We start from the raw sequence: 11,499 nt of genomic DNA on the forward strand, positions 1-11,499 counted from the left end.
CCTTCCACCTATCGCATTTCCAACGCCCTTCCCCCAAGTCCCTCCTCCCTCCCCCAAGTCCCTCCTCCCTACCTTTTATCTTAGCCTGCTTGGCTGCTTGGAACACTTTCCTCATTCCTGAAGAAGGGCTCATGCCCGAAATGTCGATTCTCCTGCTCCTTGGATGCTGCCTGACCTGCTGCGCTTTTCCAGCAACACATTTTCAGAACACCACTGATCACCGAGCTCTAGGCTGAATACTTTCCATCTACCACCACTCTCTGTCTTCCACGGGCCAGCCAATTTTGTATCCAGGCAGCCAAATTTCCCTTTATCCCATGCCTCCTTACTTACTTAATGAACCGACCAGGGAACCTTATCAAATGCCTTGCTAAAATCCATGTACACCACATCCACTGCTCTACCTTCATCAATGTGTTTTGTCATATCCTCAAGGAATTCAATAATGTTTGTGAGGTATGACATGCTTCTGTCATGGGCCGAAGAGCCCATTCCTGTGCTGTTCAGTTCTGTGTTCTATGTTCACTCATGCCCCCCTTTAGGGAAGGAAACTGCCATCTATACCTAATCTGGCCTACATGTGACTCCAGGCCCACAACAAAATGGTTGACTCAAAACTTCCCTCTGGGCAATAAATGCTGGCCTAGCCAGTGACACCCTCATCCCTTGAATGAATGAAAGAAAGAACTGAAGATTCAAGAAAGGCAGACGCGATTGTTGATGAAAAGAGTGACTAGTTGCTGACACTTTTCATTTTGCACTCATCAGAACAAATGCAAGAATGCTAAATTTGAAACAATCACAACTATTTATACTACAGGATTCTGCTTGATTGGCAAGCCAATTCTGATTGGCTGAGGTGTTGTCATAGTGAAACCACGAGGAAGGCTCTACAACTTTCTCAGTAATTCGAAAATAGCTCTTGGCGTCTAAACACCCTGTTTGCAGAAAGTAGCTTCCTGTTTATGAATGTACATTGCTTCTAGAGTGCTCTTGTGGGCCTCACTGATTTGTCTTAAATTGATTGTCATTATGGCAATTAGCACAATCAGAGTTGCTTAGCAAGTGCTGCCCAATTGCAGTATACGCAATAAAGGCAGGAGGTTTGGTCACATATATTGCCATTCAGCGAGCGCACCGGTTAAGTTATATTGTACACTGTTCTCTCAAATACACGCAAACAGGAGTTAATCACGTACCTTCCTGGCAATTCACTCCTGTGAATTCATCATGGCAGCGGCAGTGGTAAGAGTTGAGCAGAGGGTCTCTGATGCATGTCCCTCCATTTTTACAGGGATGTGAAGAACAGGGATCTGCCCAGTTCAAAGCAAAGAGGATTTAGTGCCAATGCTACATGTTCAGTTCTCTTTCTGCAAACAAAGTGACCCCAAATTTTAGTTCTCCTAGCCTGTATTCCCAAGGAATAAAATTTCCAGCACCAACCCAGCCCATTATTAGCAACTTACTTTGTCATAAACTGGATTAATTTCAATAATAATATCCCTGCAATTATTTTCCCCTTTATCAAAATTCCTTGTAAATTTTGTGCATGAATCAAGAATAAATTATGCAATGTTATAAGTATTGTAGCAATCTATTTTAGCAACTTTCCACATTTTGACAGACATTACTTGTCAAGATGTTGCTTCGAATTCTAAAACCCAGCTTTCCGACATTTTGTAATTTACTGTAATATACTGCACAACATAATTGCTTACACAGTTCCTGCTCATAACAACTTGACAGGTTCCACAGGGTGGGGTGTATTTAATACTGCAGTGAACATGACAGCAGTCAGGATGTGTTAATCAAATAGTAAGATAATCAGCAGGATCCCCATAGAGCTTAACCCCACTGCAAAGGATGCTAGCCACCCCCTGGGTAAGGAAATCCCCCACTGCCGAATAAATTTATTCCCTCCGCAAAGATTCATTGCCCTGAGAAAATTCAGCCTACCACTGAGGAAATTCACTCTTCAAAAGAACTTCATCTGCCTCTAAGGACATTCTCGACCCTGAGGAATTTCACACTCCTGAGAAAATGTACTCCCCTAAAACATTTCAACTGAGGAAATGTATTCCTGTGCACCACAAAAGACACCACCATCCCCCATCCCCCCATCCTCCTTGCCTCACCAAGAAATGTCACCTTCCTTCAAGGACGATCTTCTCATACACCCCCAACCCCTGTGGAAAATCATCCTTCTACCAAGGAATGAGGAGGTGCCGGTGTTGGACTGGGGTGGACAAAGTTAAAAACCACACAACACCAGGTTATTTGCCCAACGAGTTTATTTAGAAGTACGAGCTTTCAGAGCACTACTCCTTCATCAGGTAACTAGTGGGGCAGGATCATATATCATTTTAATTGTGATCTTTTGTTATAATTTCTGTGTCTTAGGATCCTGCCCCACTAGGTACCTGATGAAAGAGCAGTTCTCAGAAAGCTAGTGCTTCCAAATAAACCTGTTGGACTTTAACCTGGTGTTGTGGGACTTTAACTCTCAAGCAATGTCAGTCCCATCCTGTTTTCCCTGTGAAGATGTCCATTGCATGGGAGTAACTTCTTTAATATGGAGATTATTTCTGACCAAACAGCAGCTGACTTACCCACCTTCTTTTGGACACTGTGGAATATCGCAAAAATCCCAGGAGATATGATCATCAGTCAGTGTGTAACACCAAGGTTCTTGCTCATTGTCTGTGTTTCTGAAATAGATACGTGGATAACTTATGAATGGCTGAACCTCCTGCCCAATCTAAAGCCCACCACCTACCCTTAAAACTACTGATTTGAATATGAAATATAAACTGGCATTCATACAATACTGTAATCACAGAATCATGAAATTGATCTAGCATGGACGAGTGTTATGAACCAGACCAAACCAAATCCTCTTAAAATATTTAGAAGATAGTCTAGACTCTAAATTTTTCTTATTTTAAAGGTAAATGCAAGGTGTTGTGTTCCAGGTTCAATTTGATTGGTGAAATTACTATATTTAAAGCAAAACACAGTTTATTTATCCACTATAGCTAAAATGCAGCAAAAGAAAGGAGGAATTGGGATAACATAACTCAATTGGAAAACTTTACAGACAAATAGATACAGTAACTTTTACTAATTAACTGTTCCAATATAATAATATGCCATATACACATCTCAGCAAAAGGCAAAGTCAGACATAGATTGTCTCACATGCACCTCCTGTAGCAGGCAGTGAATCCCAGTTTTCAACTGTAACCAAGAGAGAGGAAAGAAATAGCTTCCACTTCTTCAAGACCTCAACAGCTACTGCTGAACGCTAAACTAAAATCTCTGGTTTGTAGGAGTTTGACCACACCCATTCAGGCTGCTTCTATTGTTCCAACATTTAAAAAAAGCCCAAAGCTTCACAAGTTGTTTATCTTCTCATAGTCACCCAAGCTCTCTCTGAAAGGAACAAAAAAATATCGTCTTAGGAGGTCATTTGGCCCATCATACTTCCATCAGCTCATCAAATGAGCATCATTACCAAGTGCCAATTTATGCGCCATACCCTTCCATAGTATTTCTATCCAAGTGACCATCCAATGCCCTCAGATGCCCTGTGATATCGGTTATGATTTGGAATGTCTTAAGTAGATTTGCCATCACTAACCTGATTTTAGTCAAGACTACTGACACCATGCAGGGAAAGGATGTCCACATAATGTCCTAGGCAGAATATCGGTTCAACTTTTTTGGGCTGTAAATAGGTTTATTATATATTACTTAATAGCTAGCAGCTTTACATCTAAGAAACATGGCTATCCCTTGTAAGGCATCAAGATCAACTTAAGATCAATTCACATCGTTACTTTAACAATGTGCTTTATTCTGAAGAACAATGACTTGGGAACTGGTTAGAACACTGCTTCACTCCCTCAGGATCAGTCCTTTATATCTTAAAGTGTAGAGCTCCTCTCATGATGTCAGTTAACTCTTTCAGGTACTGACTGTCTTATAACAATGAACGCCTTGGGCTGGCTCTTATGAGGAGAGCTGGGTAGATTAGTGAGAAAATAATATGGGGTGCTGTGCCATGGGTGTCATTCTCAGTATCCACCCTCCTGCCTCTACCAATGGAGCAGGCATTAGGATGCCAGTCAGCTGCTGGGTCAATTGAAAGCCTAAAGGCTGTTTCAGGTCCCTCTCTTCCCCTGTTGGGATTTAACCCACCACTGAGGAGTGGGGCCTAACATTTGATTAAACTGGGCTGGTGCACCAGTGAATAGATGGGGGGAGTATTCACCTATTGACTCTTTCCACATGGTCACCTCTATTGTTACCCTCAAGATTATTCCTGGGACCAGCCCAGTGGAATGGGAAGGTGAGGGGTAAGGGAGTTGGTGGGGCAGGAACATTCCTGACCCACAGCTCCCAAATAACTTCATGTAGTTAACCATTTCAGTGCTACTCTGGGAACTCGATGTACATTGATTGTCAATGCTTTGCAGAAGCCATTTGCTAGAATAGTTCCAGGAATGAGAAACTCTCACCAACCTTTACACATGCACCATTTTATCTAGGTACATCATAGTTTGCTACGACAACTGGTCTGCCCAGGACCTTAAGAAGCTACAGAGAGTTTCGAACACAGCTCAGTCCATCATGTAAACCAACCTTGCATTCATTGACCCCATCTACACTTCTCACTGCCCCGGAAAGCAAATAGAATAAAGGAGAACCCTAAAGCTTTCTATAGGTATGTGAGGAATAAAAGGATGATTAGGGTAGGAATAGGCCCAGTCAAAGACAGAAGTGGGAAGTTGAGTGTGGACCCTGTAGAGATCAGAGAGGTGCTAAATGAACATTTCTCACCGGTGTTCACCCAGGAAAAGGAGAATATTGGAGAGGAGAAGAATGAGGTACGAGACCTTAGACAAGAAAGGATCAAGGTTAGTTATGCACAGGTGTTATCAATTCTAGAAGGAGTGAAAGTAGACAAGTCCCCTGGGCCAGATGTGATTTATCCAAGGATTCTCTGGAAAGTTCGGGAGGAGATAGCAGAGCCTTTGGCTTTGATATTTGAGTCATCACTGTCTACAGGTTTAGTACCTGAGGACTGGAGGATTGCAAATATTGTGCTCTTGTTCAAGAAGGGCAGCAGAGATGACCCACGTAACTATAGACCAGTGAGCCTTACTTCCATTGTAGGAACAGTTTTGGAAAGGATTACAAGAGATAAGATTTATAATCATCTAGCAAGCAACAATTTGATTTCAGATAGTCAACATGGTTTCGTCAAGGGCAAGTCGTGTCTCACAAACCTCATTGAGTTTTTTGAGAAGGTGACCAAGCATGTAGATGAGGGTAGGGCAGTTGGTGTGGTATACATGGAGTTCAGTAAAGCCTTTGATAAGGTTCCACACGGTAGGCTGATGGAGAAAATGCAGAGGCATGGAATTGAGGGTGATTTAGCAGGTTGGATTAGAAATTGGTTTTTTGAAAGAGTGGTGGTTGATGGAAAATATTCAGCCTGGAGTCCGGTTACTAGTGGTGTGCCACAAGGATCTTTTTTGGGACCACTGCTGTTTGTCATTTTTATAAATGACTTGGATGCAGGCATAGGTGGATGGAATAGTAAATTTGCAGATGACATAAAGTCGGTGGAGTAGTGAACAGTTTGGAAGAAGGTTACAGGTTGCAGGGGGACTTGGATAAACTGCAAAATTTGGCTGAGAGGTGACAAATTGAGCATAATGCAGCTAAATGTGAGGTAATGCACTTTGGGAAGAATAACAGGAAGGCAGAGTACTGGGTCAATGGAAAGATTCTTGTGGATGTGCAGAAGGATCTTGGAGTCCATGTGCATAGATCCCTGAAAGCTGCCACCCAGGTCGATAGTGCTATTAAGAAGGCATATGGTGTGTTAGGTTTCATTGGTAGAGGGAATGCGTTTCGGAACCGCAATATCATGCTGCAACTATATAAAACGCTAGTGCAGCTTAACTTGGAATATTGTGTATAGTTCTGGTCCCCATATTTCGGGAAGGATGTGGAAACATTGGAAAAGGTGCAGAGGAGATTTACCAGGATGTTGCCTGGTCTGGAGGGAAGATCTTATGAGGAAAGGCTGAGAGACTTGGGTCTATTCTCATTGGAAAGAAGAAGGCTAAGAGGGGATTTGGTAGAGACATACATGATGATCAGAGGATTAGATAGGGTAGACAGAGAAAGTCTTTTTCCTAGGATGATGACGTCAGCTTGTATGAGGGGGCATAACTACAAATTGAGGGGTGATAGATTTAAGACCGATGTCAGAGCAGGTTCTTTACTCAGAGAGTGGTAAGGGCATGGATTGCCCTACCTGCTAATGTAGTCAACATTAGCGAGATTTAAACAATCCTTAGATAAGCACATGGGTGATTTTGGGATAGGGTAGGGGGATGAGCTGAGAATAGTTCACAGGTCAGCGCAACATCGAGGGCCGAAGGGCCTGTTCTGCGCTGTATTGTTTTGTGTTCTAAAGGCAGCGAACATCATCAAAGACCCCTCCCACCCCGGTTATAATCTCTTCTAACCTTCTCTGTGATCAACTTCGCAGAGGGCAGAAGGTAAAAAAGCTTAAATACACCAACAAGTTCAAGAACAGCTTCTTCCCCGCTGTTATTAGACTGCTGAATGGACCTCTCCCAATGTCAAATCTAATGTTGATCTTGCTTTTTGTGCACCTGCTTTGCAGTCATAACTTTGTATTCCTCGCTCTGTTGAATCACCGCATGATCTTTGCATTGTGTGATCTGCCTGTACTGCACACAAAACAAAACTTATCACTGCACTTAGGTACATGTGACAATAATAAATCAAATCAAATCAAACTTCAGCTTTTGGGCATAAACTGAAGAAGGTGTTCTCCACAAGGCTGAAAAGAGATTTGATAGACATTTTCAAAATCCTGAATAGTCTGGACAGTGTAGATAAGGGAGTCAAGGAAGTCTCAGTCTGAACAGATAGAGCGGAACAGTAGATGTGTTGTGTTTGGTCTTCCAGAAGGTGTTTGACAAGGAGCCTCACAAAAAATTACATAGTGTTGAAATGGATAGAAAATTGGCTAATGGGCAAGAAATAGCAAGTGGGATAAGGAGTTATTTTTGGTGACTGGTAACCAGTGGGGTTCCACAGGGATCAGTGCTGAGGCCGTAACTATTTGCAAATATATTAATGACTGGGAGGAAGGCAGTGAAGGTATTGTAGCCAAATTCACAGACAATTCACTAAAATAGGTGGAAAGGCAAATAGTTTAGAGAGTATTGATATATCAAATAATAAGTGGGCAAAAAAATTGGCAAATGGGGTATAATGCGGGAAAATGCGAAGTTGATCACTTTGGAAGAGAAAACAAAAGAATAGAATATTTTTTAACTGGAGAAAACTGCAGAAAGCTGCAACACCAAGGGATTTTGAAAGACTTGTGCATGAAATACCGAAAGCTGTGTTTGGATAGAAATGGTGAGCAGAATATGGCACAAAAGCCGGAGATTGGCACAAAGGGGGAGCAGGGAATCAGGAAGGCTAATGGAATGTTGGCCCTTATTTCAAGGGGGTTGGAGTTTAAGTGTAGGGAAGCTTTACTGTACAAGGTGCTGGGGAGACCACATCTGGGAGCACTGGGAGCAGTTTTGGTTCCCTTTTTAAGGAAAGATATCATTTCATTAGCGGCAGTTCAGAGAAGGCTCACTAGGATGATCCCTGGTGTGGAGGGATTGTCTTATGAGCAAAAGTTAAATGTTTGGGACTCTACTCACTGAAGTTTAAAAGGATGAGAGTTGATCTCTTTGAAACAATTAGGATGTTTAAGTGGCTTGACAGGACAAATGCTGAGAGGATGTTTCCCCTCATAGGAGGGTCCAGGACCAGAGGGAATAGTTTCATCATAAAGGAGCACCAATTTAAGACTGAGATGAGGAGGAATTTCTTCCCTGAGAGCTGTAGGGCAGGGTCCTTGTGTATATTTAAGGCTGAGACGGATAGGTTCTTGTTCAGTCAGGGAATCGAGGGTTACGGGAAAAGACAGGAAAGTGGACGTGAGGAATATCGGATCAGCCATGATCCTTTTGAATGTCAGAACAGGCTCGAGGGGCCAAATGGCCTGCTCCATTTTCTATTTCTTGTGGTCTTATGGATTAAGCTGTTTCTCATTCTTAAAAGGAAAAAGGAACAAGAGGACATAGATTTTAAGTGACGTGTAACAAAAGCAAGCATGATATGAGAAAAAGCTTTTTCACAGAGTGAGTAGTCAGGGTCTGAAACACACTGCCTGGGAATATGGTGGAGGCAGGTTCAATTGAGGTATTCAAGAGGGGCATCAGATGGTTATTTTGGATAGAAATGGTGTGCAGAATATGGCAAAAAAGCAGGAGATTGGCACGAAATAATGATGCTCATGTGACGGGCCAGTGCATGGAAGATGGGCTGAATGGCCTTTCTGTACACCATAACAACTCTGTAATTGGCAGCCCAATTCCAATGAATACACACATTCTGCAGCACCTTGGGATGTCCTGAGGGTGTGAATGAAGCAGTGTACAGGCCAGGTTCTCTGCTTCTACTATTAAAGACACTTCTCATGTCACTGCTTTGGCTTTTGGTGAATCATTGTTTGAACAGACAAAATATCACAGCAACATTCCACAAACTGCAATGACCTGGGTGCACAGTTCATCTGCTTTACTGTTGTTAGCTGAGGACACATTTGGAGATTAGGAGAGTTTCCTGCTGAGCTTCAAATAGTGTCGTAGGATCAGCTTTTACCTGCAGTCCCTGGAAACATATTTTCCTTTTACGTTTTTATGCTTTGATATGTGAGTATTGTTAGCTCTGGTGAATGGGATGTTCTCCAGATGAGACTGCTTAGCCACTGTTTAGTCTGGGAACAGACTGCCAGAGGTCGTGGTAGAGGTGAGTACAATTGTGTCATTTAAGAAACATTTAGACAGGTACATGGATGGGATAGGTATTGAAGGATTTGGACCAATCGCGGGCAAATGGGACTAGTTTAATTGTGAAAACTGGACAGCGTGGGCAGGTTGGGCTGAAGGGCCTGTTTCCAGAGCTAAAGGCCTCTCTGACTCTATGAGACTTAAGTCCATCCACCAATCAGATCAAGTTTGATCTGCTCTCCCCACCCATTAACATGTCTCTCCTCCACATTCCCTGCAACTCTTATCTAACAGAAATCTAACTGGATAGGTCTTGAAAGATTTGATTCTCCAAGATCTCTCTGAAGGACAGGGAATCCCAAATTCCTACAAGCCACTGTCAGTTGCAGCTGAAGAACAGCACATGTTGGAACAGACTCAAGCTTCCTCTACTCAAACCCAATTATTTGCCACAGCCTAACCACCTCCTAAGGTAATCGTCTTGTTCACCCACATGTAGCATTGCTTCCATTCTCACAACACCATAATACGGTGCCTCTGATTTCTCCTCCAAATGAATGCAACCTTAAGGAGCTCTCAGCTTGAAACTGGATTTATAAAAGACTGTGAAGGCTTTCAGGCTGAGGATACTTTTATCCCAATGGTTTGTGAACCAAATGCAAGATGCACTGCAGAAATTCACCAATGACCCTTAGACATCACCTTCCAAACCTGCGACTACTTCCATCTAGAAGGACAGAGGCAGTAGATACATGGGAACACCACCACCTGCAAGTTCACCTCCAAGCCACTCACCATCCTAACTTGGAAATATATCCCTGTCCATTCACTGTCACAGAGTCACAGAGATGTACAGCATGGAAACAGACCCTTCGGTCCAACCCGTCCATGCCAACCAGATATCCCAACCCAATCTAGTCCCACCTGCCAGCACCCGGCCCATATCTCTCCAAACCTTTTCCTATTCATATATCCATCCAAATGCCTCTTAAATGTTGGAATTGTACCAGCCTCCACCACTTCCTCTGGCAGCTCAGTCCACATACGTACCACCCTCTATGTGAAAAGGTTGCCCATAGGTCTCTTTTATATCTTTCCCCTCTCACCCTAAACCTATGCCCTCTAGTTCTGGATTCCCCAAACCCAGGGAAAAGACTTTGTCTATTTATCCTGTCCATGCCCCTCAAAATTTTGTAAACCTGTATAAGGTCACTTCCCCACACTACCCCCCACTCTCCATTCCATCACTACTCCATTCTCTGTTCCCCTCCCAGCACCATTCCATGTTTTCCTCACTACCCCATTTCCTAGTCCCCCCGTCCCATTCTGTTACTATAATTATCTTGTTTTGTGTTCCCCTCATTACCCCATTCCCTGTTTCCCTCAATCCCCATTCCTTGTTCCCCACACTACCCCATTCTCTGTTCCTCTCACTGTCCCATTCCCTGTTCTGCTCACTGTCCCATTCCCTATTCTCACTACCCCATTCCCTATTCCCACACTGTCCCATTCCATACCCCTCACTGCACCATACTCTGTTCCCCTCGTTACCCCATTCTCTGTTTCCCTCAATGCCCCATTCCCTATTCCCCTCACTACGCCATTCCCAGTTCCCCTTATGGTTCCATTCCCTGTTCCCCTCACTACCCCATTCTCTGTTCCCCTCACTACCCCATTCCCTGTTCCCCATAATACCCCATTCTCTGTTCCCCTCACAGTATCATTCTGTGTTTTCCTCACTACCCCATTTCCTGTTCCCCCATCTGTCCCATTCTCTGTTCCAATCATTACCTCATTCCCTGCTCCCCTCACTATCCTATTCTCTGTTCCTCTCAATGTCTCATTCCCTGTTCCCTTCCATGCACCATTCTGAGTTCCCCTCATTGCCCCATTCTCTGTTCCCCCTCTACCACAGTTTCTGTTCCCGTCACTACCCCATTCCCTGTTCCCTTCGCCATCCTAATTCTCTGTTCCACTCATTACCACATTCCATGTTCCCCTTACTGCCCCATTACCTGTTCCCCTCACTATTCTGTTCCCTGTTCCCCTCACTATACCATTCCCTGTTCCCCCCACTGTCCCGTTCTCTGTTCCCTTCACTACCCCATTCTCTCTTTCCTTTTCTGCATCATTCCATGATCCCCTCACTACCCCATTCCTTTTCTGAGTCATTCCCTGTTCCTCCCACTACCACATTTCCTATTCCCCACACTGTTCCATTCCGTTCCCCTCACTGCACCATACTCTGTTCCCCTCATTACTCCATTCTCTGTTCCCCTCATTGCCCCATTCCCTGTTTCCCTCACTACACCATTCCATGTTTTCCTCAATACCCCGTTTCCTGTTCGCCCGTCTGTCCCATTCTCTGTTCCTGTCATTACACCATTCCCTGTTCCCCTCATTACCCCATTCACTGTCCCATTCTCTGTTCCCCTCACTGTCCCATTCCCTGTTCCCCTCACTGTCCCATTCCCTGTTCCCCACACTGTCCCATTCTCTGTTCCCCTCACTGTCCCATTCCCTGTTCCCCTCACTGTCCCATTCCCTGTTTCCCCTTGCTGCTCTGTTCTGGTCACCCCTCACTTGTTCTTTCCTT

General features: G+C 43.8%; 1 protein-coding gene across 1 annotated transcript in view; it reads right to left on the reverse strand.

Annotated features, from left to right (window-relative positions):
- The window catches only part of LOC122556670 (hepatocyte growth factor activator), a 79,587-nt gene that overhangs the window by 40,040 nt on the left and 28,048 nt on the right, over nt 1-11,499 (reverse strand). Inside the window, exons 9-10 of the mRNA XM_043703685.1 lie at nt 2,614-2,708; nt 1,200-1,313 (exon numbers count right to left, since the gene is read on the reverse strand). Of these exons, the coding sequence (XP_043559620.1) occupies nt 1,200-1,313; nt 2,614-2,708 (209 nt within the window). The remainder of the gene's footprint in view (nt 1-1,199; nt 1,314-2,613; nt 2,709-11,499) is intronic.

This window comes from Chiloscyllium plagiosum, chromosome 2, assembly GCF_004010195.1.
Source record: "Chiloscyllium plagiosum isolate BGI_BamShark_2017 chromosome 2, ASM401019v2, whole genome shotgun sequence".
Lineage (NCBI taxonomy): Eukaryota > Metazoa > Chordata > Chondrichthyes > Orectolobiformes > Hemiscylliidae > Chiloscyllium > Chiloscyllium plagiosum.